The sequence below is a fragment of the Phasianus colchicus genome, chromosome 20 (genome assembly GCF_987193195.1).
Source record: "Phasianus colchicus chromosome 20, bPhaCol1.hap1.1, whole genome shotgun sequence".
Classification (NCBI taxonomy): Eukaryota; Metazoa; Chordata; class Aves; order Galliformes; family Phasianidae; genus Phasianus; species Phasianus colchicus.
In genome coordinates, this window is record NC_143455.1 from 8327337 (window position 1) to 8344257 (window position 16921).

At 35.1% G+C, this 16921-nt stretch overlaps 1 protein-coding gene across 11 annotated transcripts in view; it reads left to right on the forward strand.

Moving 5' to 3' along the window:
• Positions 1 to 16921, forward strand: part of BPTF (bromodomain PHD finger transcription factor) — a 47857-nt gene that overhangs the window by 12960 nt on the left and 17976 nt on the right. For 8 of the 11 annotated variants that reach the window (XM_090121747.1, XM_090121749.1, XM_031598811.2 and 5 more), the window contains exons 3-18: positions 1980 to 2203; positions 3390 to 3590; positions 4051 to 4239; positions 6668 to 6838; positions 6972 to 7147; positions 8050 to 8405; positions 8665 to 8796; positions 9113 to 9242; positions 9545 to 9680; positions 10062 to 10277; positions 10578 to 13002; positions 13461 to 13585; positions 13823 to 13951; positions 14243 to 14393; positions 15154 to 15196; positions 16371 to 16623. In XM_090121747.1, the coding sequence (XP_089977873.1) occupies positions 1980 to 2203; positions 3390 to 3590; positions 4051 to 4239; positions 6668 to 6838; positions 6972 to 7147; positions 8050 to 8405; positions 8665 to 8796; positions 9113 to 9242; positions 9545 to 9680; positions 10062 to 10277; positions 10578 to 13002; positions 13461 to 13585; positions 13823 to 13951; positions 14243 to 14393; positions 15154 to 15196; positions 16371 to 16623 (5057 nt within the window). The remainder of the gene's footprint in view (positions 1 to 1979; positions 2204 to 3389; positions 3591 to 4050; positions 4240 to 6667; positions 6839 to 6971; positions 7148 to 8049; positions 8406 to 8664; positions 8797 to 9112; positions 9243 to 9544; positions 9681 to 10061; positions 10278 to 10577; positions 13003 to 13460; positions 13586 to 13822; positions 13952 to 14242; positions 14394 to 15153; positions 15197 to 16370; positions 16624 to 16921) is intronic. The other 3 variants (XM_090121753.1, XM_090121750.1, XM_090121746.1) reach the window with 2 other exon arrangements.

Genomic DNA, 16921 nt, shown 5'->3' on the forward strand with positions numbered 1-16921 from the left:
TGGAATTTCCATTTTCCTGACTTTCAGTTAGTAATAAAATGTTTCAAAACATCAATGAAAAATTTGTGATGTTTACGAAGACCAGAGTAAATGCAGTTTGTCTGTTACTTCCTAACTTTCTTTTATATCCTCATGCAGGTTACCTAAGTTGAGGTTTTCTATCCTCCCTGTTGCAATTAGATGCCTTCTGCTATTGTAATTGTACCTGTGCATGCTTCCAAAACAAATTGTTTCAGAAGTATGCAGCTTGGATTAAAAACTTCTCAAATCCTGCTGATGGAATCAAAGTAACAGACACAGAGACATCCTGGTAGCCCTGCAGCTGTGGTGCCTTTCAGCATGATGTGGGATGTACAAAGCTGACTACTACACTGTTCATAATACTGAAGTGTAATTTAAGTTATTTGTAACGTGCCCTGTAACTTTAAGATAAAGCCACTTCATAATGAAACAGAAGCATTAACTATACAACAAAATTGTAGCATTAGTTCACGTAGATATTAATCTGTCAGTTTTATGTCCTGTGGATTTAATAACCATGCTGCATAGCAAAAGCAACCATTTTGCATGTGGAAGCATGCTTTATGCTTTGGAAAACTGAAAGAGGATTTCAAGGATAACTGCCAAATGTTAAAACTTGAGATCCATGAAATGATATTATTGTATCAATTTCTAAAAAAGCATTTTTTTAGCAGGGCCATGTGATCCAATATATCAAAGGAAGCTAACAGTTCTAAAAACAATTTGTGTAAATAGTGGTATGAAACCTTGCCTGGGAGTTGGAGAACTAACTCTTGCCTTTATTTTTTTTTTTTCTTCCCCAGAAGATTTTGTAAGGATGTGTTACTTCCTACTCTTCTCCCTTTTCTGATAGTTCTAAGTGTTACCAATCCGTCATATCGCCGTTTTCCCTGCTTGCTAAAGAGTCAGTCCTGGCACAGTGTCCATCCTTCCATCTTCTTATTCATAGCCTATCTCTCGGGTTTCTCCAGATCATAGTAGTGTTCCTTTAACCAACTCAAGAAGGCATTCAAAGAAAGCTTGAGTCTTTTATTAGTTATTTTAAATCAACTAATTTTACCTAAACAAATTGCATTGAATGTTTTCTGTGTTATTGCTCTGACTGTTAGTGAGTCAGTATGAGCACCTGGGGGCTTCCACTAGGTCATACCTGAGCCTTGAATATGAGATCTGACCAAAGACAAGTTTCATCTTTGTACAGAACAGCCAGCTTGTGCCCTTGGATGTTCTGTCTGTGCATTGTCAAGAGACAGCTCTAATTCTTAAGCTTGTTTCTAAAGTGATGGTAGCCTTTAATTCAAGAGAATTTCTGTGCTCAAAGCCCTCTACAAATGAGGAAGGGAAATAAAATACTCATGCATGACCTCATGGATCATTTCTAGAATGTTAATTTGAGCATTTCTTTAATGGATGTGATGTGTGGAAAAATGAATGGTGGGTCTTTTCTGTAGAATGCTTTCTCTTTGTGGTCTGGTGCCTCTGGGTTTCATTGGTTTGCAATACAACATATTTTTACTGGTACTGAAAGCTTGTTCTTGAAATACATAGTGAAACTGGAGATAACAGCTAATACTGTTTCAGTCTAATGGAACTTTGTAACACTAGACTAGGAAGAAGGGACTCTTAAAGCACGTTTGAAAGCTGTACAAATGTTAATATAAAATATTTTATGAATGTAGAACTCTACCCTTCAGATTTCCTGAATTTGTAGTCAGAAGCACAACTTGTTATGGATTCTGGAGACGTACATTCTTTCATTGCACATTCTTTGGGACTTAGTAGATGGTTAGTTACAATGATATTAAATATAATGAGAATGAAACAAGTGATTAATATTGGTTTATTTGCATTCAGGTACTGACATTTAATATTTCTCTACAAAAAAAAAGTAGGGTGATAATCATTTTTGTCATCTCTCCAGATATTTTAATATTATCATTTTTAAAACACTCTTGTAGAGAGGAAGATTCAGAAAGTGAGAAAGATAAGAAAGTCTGGTACTATAGCACAAAGATTCAGCTGGCAGAGTTAACTGAATGCCTAGACAAAGATTACTGGGAAGCTGACCTATGCAAAACTCTGGAAGAAATGCGTGAAGAAGTTCATCGGCACATGGATGTAACAGAAGACCTTACTAACAAAGCCAGGGGCACCAACAAGTCTTTCCTTTCTGCAGCAAATGGTAAGCATATTCTGTCTAATGGAAATAAGTATTGCACTTTGAATCAAATTCTAACTTATATTTATTTTATTGTAAAATGTTTATTGAGCCAAACTGCTAATACCCATTCTTTCCAGTGTGTTATTAGAATTCTTGTATTCAAAAAAACAGTCCATTTTTGAATTTACAGGGAGAAAAAGATTTTTACATCAACTTGCCAGAACTTTTTTGATGTTCAATGTTCTTTATTTTTTTTAAACAGTTTAACTGCTGTTTTTATCTGATAGCTTGTTTGCATCAAACTGCATTTGCTTCATTCTGATTTAGCATGGATTTTGATTGAATATTCATTTTACAGTGAAAGTGACTGACCTAAAGGAAGTGCTCTGTAGCAAAATGTTAAGTGTTTTCCTAACTGGATTTGTTTGGGAAGTGTACAACTAAATGGATGAATATATGGCAGGAAATTATTTTACATCCTACTCTATGAATGTATCATTAATGCTTGAAGCTAGGTCAGTATTTGCATTAATAATGTTCCTGCTAGCCACAGTTGGATTGTGAGTAGAGAGCTTTGGTGAACCATCGTGCAGGTTTACCAGCATGGCTGTGCAGTGATGACTTAGGCCTTTGTATCGTGTGTTCCAGGATGTCCTGAATGATTCAAATTTCTGATTTGCTTAAGGCGTGCTAGATTGTGATCACTTCATGTGTTGGAGCTGGGCTGTCAATTATTTATTAATTTACTGTTATTTTCTCTTGCTCACTCAATCTCTATCTTCATAAACATTTACCAACTCAACAGGAGTTGGAGTAGTAAAAATCTTCAACCGCAAATATTTGCTCCAATATTATATAAAGTATGAAGGAATGCTGTCTCCCTTGCAGTTGCCTGCTAGAGGTTAGTTAATGTGCCTTGAAACAATGAACGCCTGTGTAAACCTGTGGAGGCTTTGGGGGAGGACATGGAAGTTTGATATTCTGCTTTAAAAATGGATTTGTCATCACTATATAAATGCATAATTTGAGAAATCGATCATTATTAGACCTTCGGAATTGTTTCTTCTGAGAAAGAAACAGTGATAAAAGTTGGATGTTACTTTTTGTCCATAAATGAAAGGAAACAGTATCTATGCCATGCTCTTTTCTGCTTATAAGCTCTGCAGGTGCTGCTTGGTGTGTATTGATGACATGCATTTTATTGTAGATGAAATTTTGGATGCTATCAGAGCAAGAAGAGGAGAGGTAGAGGAAGACAGAAACACGCCAGCAGACGAGGGAGAAAAAGTCAAAAGTGATGCTGAGAATGACCAGACAGATGGTGAGAAAGGCAAGAAAGAATCTGGAGACCAAGATAAAAATGAGGACATATCCACTGAGCAAGCTATGGAAAAAGTGAAAAATGAAGGTAAAGGAACTGTGATTGTGCTTTAACAACTACTTTTATGAAAGAAATGGTTTAGTTAAGGTCCTCACATTTCCCAAGCTAGCGTGTTGTCTGATTCTTTATTTTGAAGCAATATTTGTTGGTTTATTTGTGGCTGTATATTATAATTATTTCTTTTGTTAAGTAATTTCATGATACTTTAGCTTGAGGTACAGATGATGTTTAAAGACTGTGATCAACATCTGTAGTAAGCAGTATTTCAGCATTTTTTTAACATTGTTTTCCTCATCTGAATTAAATAGTTTCAGACAAGACTTTCCAATAGTAGGAGACAAAAGGGGGGAGGGCAGGAATAAAAAATCTCAACCACATGAAATAGTTGGACAAAATTCATAAAGCTGCTTTCTATGAGTGACCCCAAATGACAACCTAAGACATATTAAAGAATATCCCTAAAGTTTTGTTGTGCATTTTACTATAGAGGCAACAGTCATTGGGGATAAAAGTAACTCTCTGACATCGAGCACTGACGACAACAACACAAATCCTTCTGCAGGAGAGAATAGTTGCTCTGAAGGGAAGAACGCAATGGGGTGTCAGTCAGAAACCCCTGATAGCAACAACGTGGCAGAGAAGAAGGTGGCATCAGAGCTCCATCAGGAACTCTCAGGTACAGAAGGCACTGTTACTGATGCCTCTGTAATTTGGGTAATCTGTTCAGTTTTTCTATCTGGTTTGTCCACTAAAACCATTCACAGCGTATATCACTCATGCTGTTTGCTTGCAGTGCCATCCTTTACTGCTACGTTGTCATTAACATTTCAAAGTTAATTTTCTTGCAATCAGTGCTGGAAATTTGTGGTCCTCCATGACATTAGCATTTGTTTCCATGCCTTCCAAGATGACTATGGCTAAGCTTTTTATGTTCTATTTTCTTTATATTTTGTTTTTGCACAGTGATCCATAATGGTTGTTAGCATCCTATCAAAGTTTATTTCAAGTTCTAATTTGCTAATGGCTCTTATTATTTTAACCTCTCATTTACTATATCAATTACTAATAAAATAATTTCATTCACATGAGTAAACTGTTGCACTGAGACTTCAGGATAAAAATTGTCATGATTGACAGGAATTTTAAACAGATTTAAGACTTATGTGCACAAAAGCTTTTGTATTTTAGATGTGTCAATGTATGTCAATGGTCATAAAGTGATAACAATGTATTTAGAAAAGAGCTTTAGATTTAGTAACAAACACAATTTGATCCATTGTGATGTGAGTTATCAGAGTCTTCTTTTAGAGTGATATTCTCTTAAGCTTACGGTGTAACTGAAGTTACTCTAAGCAACTTTAATGTATTTTCAGTTGCTATAAATAAAGAAATACTCAAATGTGTAATGTAGACAGTTTGTTTGAAATAGTGTAGTAGTAAACATTTTCTCTCCAGCTGAAATAATTGCAATCTGTACCCAAGTGAATAACTCTTGAACTTCTTCATATGAATACATCTCAACTTTGTAATAAATTTTGTCAATAGAAGGAGAAAATGAAAGTTAAAATTAATTCATAATCTGGAATATATATGTAGGTTCATGCTTCCTTTTAAAAAATTTATATTGAGATACTTTCATACAGGTACATTTCTTCTTCCAGAGCTGCTCGCTGCTATTTCTAAATTAGTGAGCTTTGTCTTTAGGAAAGTGTGGATGAAGAGTATTTCCTGCAGTCTATTTACTATACTTATAGTGATGCTTGTGTTCCTATTAGGAAGTTTCAGTTTGAGACCATTATTTCAGAGAGAGGAGGGATACTGAACTGTTGTCAGTAAAAAAGCAGCCAGAGTAAAAAAGCAGCCAGCCTTAGAGACAGGAAAATAAGATTCAAATGAAAAACCTAAACAAAAGTATGTCACAATCCTTGCTAAATATAATGTGGGTCTTTTGAGTCTAGTTTGGATGTTTCTTCTCTGTTGCAAGCAGCAGGCACAAAATGATTCCATTCTTCCCATACTGAAGGGAAATGGATCGAATAATGTCGGTCACCCATTTGGCAGTGCCAGAAATCAAGATGTGTTTGCATTAGAGCTCTTCCAAGAATCTAAGAATATTTACCTTAAGATCTTTTTGCTAGCTGTGAATGTTTCACAGAAGGAAGGTTTTGGTCTGTTGTCTTCTTAATAGGATCCCTGATCTTTTGAAAGAGTTCCAGAAATAGGCAAATCTTTTTTTTAATTAAGCTATGTTTCTGCACAACGTTAACATTGCTTTTGTAAGGGTTGATGCCTTCTTCCTGGGAAGAGGGAGCAATTTCTTTCTAGGCCATTGCAGTTCAGTGACACTTAAGTTGAAAGACCATATTTGGACCCAGCGTTGTAGAGACAAGAGAGGTGGCAGTTATGTCTGCAGCCATCCAGAGAGATGGTAGCGAGGACAACTGACACCTGAGAACTATTTAGTCTTGCAGAGCTTGAAGCAATGTCTAGATGCACCAGATTGTAAGAGAGAAGCTGATATTTTAAGTTTGAAGTAGAGAAGATCTGATAAAGTGGTACCAGTGGAATTGGTGGGACTCCTCAGAAACAATGCACTGATCAAGAGATGATCAAAGAAAGGATTGAAAATGGGAAGGGAAAGTGAGAATAGCATGCTTTGTTAAAGCGTGATACAATTGAAAGAGAGACTGGTAGAAGCTTCTGAGGACCAAATTTCTTTAAATCTACATTCTAAAGGCAAACAAAAATCTCAGTAAAGGGCTCACTGTATGTGCATATAGAGAAAGGGGGGAAAAAAGCAATTTTTATTTCAAATAATACATACATAGAATAATGTCTTTTACATTTCAGTTTCAGAAAGTTTAAGGTTTAATTCAGAGCTATAGAAACCACTTGGATCAGAACAACAACAACAACAAAAACTTGCGTGGATTCGGTGCTCTGGAGGAAATTAATATCTTATGGTTGTTTCTTTGCAGTCCAGCAAAAGATGTTCATTTGACTTTGAATTTTCATTAAAAAAAAGAAAAAGAAAAAAAAAACCTAGAAAAATTGCATTGATTCAATTTAAGAGGAAAACTAAAAATCAAGTTCTTCTTTTGTAGAAGAAACTGGTCAGATGATTCCTAGCAACAGCAGTGCGTCTGCTGCAGCTCCACAGACAGATGTTGAAAACAGCAACAGTAGTGAGATCAGCTCTGGGCAGAATGACTCCATTAAGATGCCTGATGATGCTGAAAATGCAGATGGGGGATCACAGACTTCAGAGGACATAGGTAAAAAAAAAAAAAAAAAAAGGAAAACTTTCTATGTATTTTCATGCTATTTGTCTTTTATTTTTACTTCCATACATCAACAGAAAACTTTTAGCTTTTAAGTTTATTTTAAAAGCCTTTTTTTCTTGGACAGGAGAGAAAGCAAATGGTGAAAGAAGTGATTCTCCAGGCGCTGGGAAAGGGACGCCAGGTTCAACACGAATGCTCACAAGATTACGAAATCCAGATAGCAAGTTGTGCCAGATGAAAAGCCAGCAGGTTGCTGCTGCAGCACATGAAGCAAATAAGATACATAAAGAAAACAGAGAGGTTTGTGCATTCTTGGAAAATTCAGGGGAGAAAGAAAACTTTTAAAAAACTGATGTGCTTTGTGTTTTTTAATTAAAAAAAAAAGTGATTTTGAAGATGTTATTAGAACTTTCTTTCTAAAAGTCATGCATTGTGTCACAAGAAGCTTTTTTTCTGCTTTTCGTTTGCTCTTGCAGTAGAAGTTGCTATCTATACTGTGGTATAACAGTGACCCAATGCATGTACTTGATTTTAAAGTGCTGGTCACAAGCTATGGAATTGTTTATTATATGGCCAGTAGCAAGTTAAATACATTTTCTCTCACTTCTGTCTTCAAATTTCTCAGAACTGCTATGCCAAAACTGTAACTTAATAGTGGTTTGTGTTTGGTTGTTGTTTGAGTAGCTAGGTAATAACCAGGTTTCCAGTTCATAAAAAAAAATCTGTACTGGCAGATTATGTTCACGTAAAAATAATCATTGCAAAATCATAGCACTCCTTGGTGCAGACTGAAGTGAAAGCTCTCAGATTTGGAACTCCATTATGAGGAGTTATCCATGTCATGTTTTCAAGTCAAAGATATTTGCTTGGGTACTTATATGAGTTCTGTGATTTACTCTGAAGGTGTTTCACGGAAAGCTTATTTCAGTTTAGTTAAGCTATTCTCCCAAAGCCATCAGTAGACATAATTCAGAGCAGCAAAACAGGTTCCTGTTTGACTTGCTGAAGAGGCTTTTTTTTTGCTTTCCGAGTGTTGCTCTTGAAAATATTGTAGTTCTCTGTGCAGTGAGTGCGAATACATGATAAACAGTTACTTGCTTCTACAAACTAATGCTAGGTATCTTTACTAATTTATAGATAGGCAGTTGAAGCCTTATAACAATTAAATTTTAAACTTTTAAAATCATTCTTTCTTGAACTAGGTTCTGGTGGTCAACTCTCAAGGTGAAGTCTCCCGAATGAACACAAAGAGAGAAATTGTGATGAAAGGAAATATCAACAATTATTTCAAATTAGGTCAAGAGGGGAAATACCGTGTTTATCATAATCAGTATGCCACTAATTCCTTTGCATTGAACAAGCACCAGCATAGGGAAGACCATGACAAGAGACGACATCTCTCACATAAATTCTGTCTGACTACTGCTGGAGAGTTCAAATGGAATGGGTCTGTACATGGGTCCAAGGTTCTTACCATATCCACTTTAAGGCTAACTATTATTCAGCTAGAAAACAATATCCCGGCATCGTTCCTTCACCCTAACTGGGCTTCCCACAGGTAAAGATATATTGCCTTGTGTTTTTGCTAATAGTATGAATGGGCAATAGCCTTTGTTTTATCAAGTTGGTGGTTTTCAAGGACCAAGCTTCAGTATATTGAAATATAATAAGTTTGAGTCTTGTGATGAATGACTAAAGATTGCACATTCGAGTTAAATATTCAAATATAGGAGGCTTTATCCTATTATGTTCATCGACTTATCATGCTGTATTAGTACTTGTATATGTTTCATGTTTTTATCTTGTCTCCAATTTAGGTCTAACTGGATTAAGGCTGTTCAAATGTGCAGCAAACCTAGAGAATTTGCACTAGCTCTGGCTATATTGGAATGCGCAATTAAACCTGTTGTGATGTTGCCAATCTGGCGGGAATCTTTGGGGCATACTAGGTAAAAAATAAACAAAAAATATACATACGCTTTCAAACTTTATATTTCTAGAGGAACTAGTAATTATTAATTACTGCAGCTGTGGCTAGGAGTAGACACAGCTGCAGGCAACTATGTCTGCATTATTGGAATAAGCAAAAAAGAAGTGTTCCTGTTGCAATTAATGCATATAACCTGATATTAGCCTTTCCTCTTAACTTCAGATAGTTTAAATTATTGAAATGGGTGGTATAGACAGCTGTTTGATTTATTATATTTGTTTGTAAAATTCTGTACTTTAAGTATATTTAAATTTGCCTAAACCTATACGTACTAGATTACGCAGAATGACTGCAATAGAAAGGGAAGAAAAGGAGAAAGTGAAAAAAAAAGAGAGAAAACAAGAAGAAGAAGAAACAATGCAGCAAGCAACATGGGTGAAATATACATTCCCTGTTAAACATCAGGTAAGGTTTTATTTTGCATGAAGAACATGCAAAATACAGAAACTATCAATGTATAACTCTTTTTCTATTTTCTTTGAACTCTTAAAATATTAATTGATTAATTGATTCAATTTCCAGCAGACACATCTTGAAATTTAGCTTGTATGTTATTTCACAATTACACTTCAGTTTGCTTCAAAAATTCTGTAAATTAGAAAGTTAAAAATTTAAACTTAAGACATCTTAGGTTTTTAAATGAATGCATACATTAACAGTGCAGCAAAAAGCATGATTAAAATTAATATATTTAAAATATTCATCAGGTTTGGAAACAAAAAGGAGAGGAGTATAGAGTAACAGGATATGGTGGCTGGAGCTGGATCAGTAAAACACACGTCCATAGGTTTATGCCCAAATTGCCTGGAAATACCAATGCAAATTACAGGAAGTTGCTGCCAAGTAAGTGTCCGCATTAAATAGAATCTTTTTTTTTTTTTAATTTTTTACTTACTCCCTTTTGTTACTTATCCATATAATTTGTGTTAATTATAAAATTGATAGCTTATAATCATTGTTAATATACTCTGTTCTCGTGGATATTTTTTAGCTACGTTAAATTTTTACAAGTATGAAGTTCAATGGTATTGGTAGATTATGTAAATTAAAGCTGAGGAAAATATGTAGATAATCACAAGCAAAAAGTGACATCTAATACATAGGTGCATATATGTATCTCTCTTTTTCTGCATTGACAGATATGTGAATAGGCATTAAAATGTAGCAGATTGTTTAAAAAAAATAAGCCCTTTGAATAATTGAAATCATTTAATCTGTTAACAGCAAAGAACGAAGATGAAAAATGCAATTTGGATAAAAGAAAAGGTCCAATAAAGGTAAAAACAGAGAAAGATAGAATGAAGGATCCTCATGATCTTCAAGCAAAGGACAAAGGCAACGCATCAGAAGTAGCAGAGAAAGTACAAGTGAAGGAAGAAAAGTCACATGAAGAAAAAGTTGATACAAATTCTGAAAACTTAGGTCATGCAAAAGACAAAGGTGATATACATAAATCATTATAAAACTAGCTATTCATTGCAGTACTCTGTGTAGAAGTGTATGACCTTGTGAGTAACTACTAAAAAACTGCGTAGTGAGTTGTGTTGAGACATCTATAATGTCTCAGTTAAGTATTTTTTTAAATTATCTTTGTAGAAATGTCTAAAGTTCTCATTTTCTTTTTCTCAAAATTTATTAATATGTTATAAGGTGCATTTATTTTTTAGTTTTTAATGCAAAAACACACTTTTGGTATTCATTATTAAAGGAACTTATTGATTCAGAATTATTTCTTCACAGAGGAAAAAGAAATCGATGCTGAAAATTTTAAAATCATCAAGGAAGAACCTATGGATATAGATATGAAAACTGAATCCTCAATAAAAGATGAGGATAGTCACTGTAAACTTGATATAATCAACGTCAGTGAGGGATTTCATTTAAGGACTTGCTACAAGAGGAAAGTAAAATCATCAAAATTAGATGGACTACTTGAGAGACGAATAAAACAATTTACACTGGAAGAAAAACAACGTCTAGAAAGGATGAAACTGGAGGCTAGTGCTAAAAATGGAGGCATTCAATCATTAAGCTCCCAGAAAAATTCAGATGAGCTACAAATGAAAAAAGTAAAGGAAGGAAGTCAATCGGACACATCTTCCCAAAATCAAACCTATATTTCAGATAAAATCCAAAGTGAAGATACAGGTCGGGATTGCTTGCCAATCAGCAACATTTCTTCTATGAAAACTGGTGAGCTAGATGAGTTCTCTTTATCTTCAACAAATAGGCTGTCAAAAAGAGAAGGCCAGCTTTTAGATGAAGACTCACCTCAGTCCTCTGAAGGTGAAAGATCTATTCAGAATGATAGCAAAGAGAACAACTCTGAACCTGTGGCTGCTGCTAAGAGTCAAGTACGAGAAGATGTTGGAGTGTGTGAGAGTTCCTTTGTTGACGACTTGAAACAAACAAATACAGATGGTAAAGTCAAATGGGATGTTTTGGAAACAAATGAAAAGCCTTTGAAACAAATACTACCTATTACCAGAGTATCTCAGAGAGAATGTGAAAACTCAGAGCCAGTGATAAGTAAAAGCAGCTGTAGAAAAGATGGTCTGGCTATTTCTGAAAAAACAAATACAGAAGGGAATTCTGAACAACAGAGCAGAGATTCAGAAAAGAATTGTATAATGAAAAGCCATTTTGAACCACTGTCCTTTCAAGAAAGTGAACTGGAGAAAGACATTACTCCAAGAAAAACTGAAAGTAAATCTGCAGACAAGATTGTATTTCACCAGAAATTAGTTAGTGAAGATATAGAACCACTTAAAACCGAGCTAATTTCTGAAAGAAACCTTGGAAGTCAAACTTTGGAACGAGAGGATGGAGTGAAAGTTGATGAGCAACTACTGAGCTCTCAACTAACCGAGGCTAATGGTCAAAAGAAAGGTCAGGAACTGAAGGTAGAAGCAAATAACATAAACAAATACCTTGATCAGACAAATCTAAATAGTGTTACTGACAAAAAGAATAGTAAAGATGAAGAAACTGAAATGGACTTAGAAAAAGATAAGTCAACATTTCAAATGAATGGAAAAGACAATGACATTAAAGTACTATCAAATGATGAAAGTTTAGTTAAAGTCAACTATGAAGCGACAGCAGGAGATGATATTGAACCAAGAGTTAATAATATTAATAAATCCTTTGCAGAGCATGAAATGAAACCATTGACTTCTAAGGAATCTTCAGTAAAACCATTCATGAATGGTGACATCACAACTGAGGACAGTGTTGACAAAAATGCTATGGACCCTAAGTCATCTCTGCAGAGTTCACCTGAATTTGAAGCTGAAAAGACTCTTCAGCCATCAGAGGAAGTCCCAAAGTTTGTGCAGAAATCTGAAGAAAAACATCTTTCTCCTCAAAGATCTTCCTTTCTTGATCCTTCTTCCACACCAGCACATGATTTCTGTAAGGAAAATAACCTTAGCAGTGAAACAGAATCTATGGAAACCGAACATACTGAGGATAAGAAAGTTGCTTCATCTCCTGTAATGTCATGTGAGGAATCTAGCCTGAGTAGTGACTTTGCTGATCAGAATGGTCTACAGACATACAAAGTAGAAGACGTTAATGGAGAAAGTAAAATAAAAACTGTTATTACTGAAGTGACCACCACAACATCAACTGTTTCTACAGAATCCAAAACTGTGTTTAAAGTTGCAGAGACTCTAGCTTCTAATGATGAGAAAACAACAGTGGTGTCATCTACAGAAAACTGTGCCATATCCACCGTAACTACCACCACCACTGTGACTAAGCTTACCACTCCAGCTACACACAGTAATGTTGATGTCATTTCTGTACAAGAACATCGTAAAACAGTGGTTACAACAACAGTGACTGATTCTCTGTCCACCCCAGAAGGCACATTGGTTACTTCCATGACTGTCAGTAAAGAGTATTCTACGAAAGACAAAGTGAAGTTAATGAAATTTACAAAACCCAAAAAAACACGTTCTGGAACTGCCTTGCCATCATACAGGAAATTTGTAACCAAAAGCAGTAAAAAAAGCATATTTGTTTTACCCAATGATGACTTAAAAAAGCTAGCCAGAAGAGGAGGGATTAGAGAAGTTCCCTATTTCAATTATAATGCAAAGCCTGCGTTGGATATCTGGCCATATCCATCCCCGAGGCCAACTTTTGGGATCACTTGGAGGTATATATGTTATGTTTTAGAGGTAAAGTTTAGGATAGAACAAAATTAACTGGATTTAAAAATAAAGGTGATGCACGTGTTCATGCCCAGAAGTGAATTTTTCACTAACTTGAGTCCAAGTGGAAAATTTTTCCTCTTGTTCACAATGAATTTAGGGTTTTTGAAATGACAGTAATTTTACTTACAAGATTGGATAACTGTACTGTCTCTGTTGTTCAAACCTGATTTTCTCCTACCTTTTTAATTTTGAACTTCCTTCTTGGAATTTCAAAGAGCGCTTTGAGCTGCAAAATCAAAACCTCTTTAGAGTTGGCTAGATGGGAGCTATTATAAATTTTGCTGTTATTAAGAACAAATATATTGTTCAGTACAGATAGAATGGGAAACGTGTCATTGGTTTAGTTAGGTAATATAAATACATTTTGATTTTAAAATCTACTTTAATACTTTCTTGGTAGGTACCGACTTCAAACAGTAAAATCGCTGGCTGGAGTGAGCCTTATGTTGCGATTACTGTGGGCATGTCTCAAATGGGATGACATGGCTGCAAAAGCTCCACCTGGGGGAGGAACTACACGTACAGGTATTCCTTTACATTTTGGGGTTTCTGAATGCAACTGTTCTTGCTGTTAATTTTGACTGTTACTTTAATTCCAATTTTTTCTCTAAAGGCTTGATATTGATTTGGTTTTACACGTATTTTTTTAATAGCCAACAGTTTGCACTGTAGTTGCTCTTACTTTACCTTGAGTATATTGGGTTGATTGGAGATTTAACCTTTTTTTCCTGCTCTTAACATGTCGGGACTAATTTGTTTTAGAAACTACTGAAACTGAAATTACAACAACAGAAATAATAAAGCGAAGAGATGTTGGTCCGTATGGAATCCGGTCAGAGTACTGTATAAGAAAAATTATTTGTCCCATTGGTGTACCAGAGGCTCCAAAAGGTATGTTTGTTTATACATTTTTCCCCTTCCCTGTAAGCTTCTACAGAAATTAAGGTAACTAGACATTTATATGAATTCAGACCATCAAAGGAGCAAACGTAGCTCGACATGAACTATTCATTCTCCTGTGTGAAACAGATAATGCATTTAAAAAAACTGACTTGTCTTCTGTAAAGCTGAAAGGCATTCCGGTTTCTAAAATAAGACTAACAAAGGTACTGAATTTTGGTTTACACTTCAATTCTCTTTCATGATTGAGCTTAATGTGTATGTTTTGACTGTTTTCTAAAGAAACTCCAACACCCCAGAGGAAGGGACTTCGATCAAGTGCACTAAGGCCAAAAAGGCCAGAAACACCCAAGCAAACAGGCCCTGTTATAATTGAAAGTTGGGTAGCAGAGGAGGAATTGGAGTTATGGGAGATCAGGGCATTTGCTGAAAGGTAAACTAACTCAAATAAGCTTTCTTTGAAAGTTTTGATTTTTGAGTGTATGTTGAATAAAAGTTCCCTCTAGAGAAGGACAAACTTGAGCTACAGTCAGTTAAGGCTGATCTGCATTGCTTTTTATTTCTGTGCCTTTTGTTAGTAATACTAAAGCACAAAATTGTAAAACTAAATTATTTGCTAATACTAAAACTTAATTTATGCAGATCTAACAGATTTGTTAAAATGATTCCATTTTTATGAAGTCATCAGTGTTGTATTACTAAAAGGCTATGACGGTAATGCTTTTTGCTTGACTTCAAATAGTATTTTTAAATACTTCTGTAACACAAAATTATTGTATATATCTGTTTTTAAGTAAAGGTAAATTCAGTCTTAGAATATTCAAGTAATTAAAAAGAAAGCATTTTCAATATTTTGTACAGAATGTTGGAACATTTTGAGTCCCTTGAAAATAATATTATAGAATGTTACATACATCATATTTGCAGTCTCAGATGTATTTATAAATTCCAGTTTTGATTAATAGTTTCTTTTACGGTGTCACATGAGTTTAGCATCTGAGTATTTCAGGAATGTTGCATGCACTTTCAATAGTTTATTTCAAAATACTTTTAAAACCATAACCCATTTCTTAGTTATCTTCAGATTTTGATGTTTGTTCTTATTAAGAGCAATTCAATTGGATGAGTTGAAATCCAGTTTGATGTTTGGAATTTATGTGCTAATTTTCTTTCTGGTTGTGTGTCTTTGACAGGGTGGAAAAGGAAAAGGCACAGGCAGTTGAACAACAGGCTAAGGTTAGTGAACTGAAGAAGGCTCAACTAAAACAGCAAGGGTTGGCTGCCCCTGCTTTTTTTTTTCTTTATTTTCAACTCTGAGAAGCACCAGTCTCCAGTTAAGATCAACAGTGTTTTATGCTGTAATGGAAAGCTGCCATGGTGTATGACCAACTTTGGAATATTACTCCATTTTTTTCCCATGCTTTAATCACATAAAATCAAAAGATTGACCTATCCGAAGTTGGATGAATGAAGCCCACAGAATTGTTTTTTATATATATATACATAAAAAAATATGTATGTGCAGGTGTATTTTGTATATATGTAGTAAATATGTATACACATATAACTAAGAAACCTAATGCCATGATGGTATTTGACATGCAGTATTAAGAAGTGGGTTTTTTTACAGTCCGTTTTTTTTGTGTCGTCTTCCCTGACCCAAATGAATTGCTGTGAATCAGAAAAACTCATTCACTTCTAACTACCTCAGTGTTAATGATAACCAATTACTGAAATTTAAATTAATAAGTGTCAAGGTGATTCCACTAAGATAGGGAAGAATGTTAATTTCTTTGGTGTTGTTAAAGAGCATACTGATGCTGCCCTTTTACAAGATGCCTCTCTAAATTAAAGGTTCTTCTTTGACGGTCGCCGCTCAGAAAGTTGCTGAGTGTGATAAAGGATATTGAACCTGATTTATTTAAGCAGGCTGCAGACTGCTTTAGATAGAAGAATATTTTTAATGGTTAATTTGATGAAGTAGGAGGATTGTCTTCTGTAACTGTAGCAGGATTTCAGTGCAGGCAGCTCTAGACTTCGGAATGCCAGTAATGAACCCTTACGGTGTATCACTGAAGTACATGGTGACTGTATATACACAGTCAAAGCCAAATATAGATGAGTACTTTTCAAAGTGTTTTTTTAATCTTCTAATCTGAGGTTAATTAATATGTTTTCTTTAAAATGTGTAGTGAAATTAACATAAACTGAAGGTTTTAGAGATGAAAATTACTGGTTGAGTACTGTAAGCAGAGTGAAGGATGCTTGTGCTTGCAGTGCTCTAAAATATGCAAACAGTTTATACTTCAGTCATTTACGACTTGAACTGAAATCTTACCAAGGTTATTTTTCAATACTGCATTTATTTTACAAAATCTGAAAATTCTTTATTTTTTTCTGAATTTTGTAGAAACGGCTGGAACAGCAGAAGCAGATACCTGTAGCAGGTGTGGCTGCCACAGTCACTACAGCCAGCAGCACTACAAGTACAGTCTCAACTCCACAGAAAGTTGTGGTAGGCCCTTTAGCGGGCCCCGTTCCCACTGGAACCAAAGTAGTACTTACTACAAAAGTGGGTTCTCCAGCTACAGTAACATTCCAGCAGAACAAGAATTTCCATCAGACTTTTGCTACTTGGGTTAAACAAGGCCAATCTTCAACAGGTAATTGTTTATCTTGGAAAGAAAATCTAACTAGGAGGAATTTATGGACGCATCCTACCTACATCCAACACTTCCATCTTCTCCAAAATGTAGCATAGCTGCATTTCATATAATTGCTCTTAACTCTCTGCCATGTCAACAGGGTGCTTCTAAAATAATACCTGTCTAATCTTTCTTTGCTCAGACTTCCTAGATGTTTTTATTTCTGACCTGTCTCATTTGTTACTGACAGTTGTTGTACCAGTGATCATGGATGATTAATGCATTCTGTGCTGTAACTTGCTGTTTCCAAAAATGT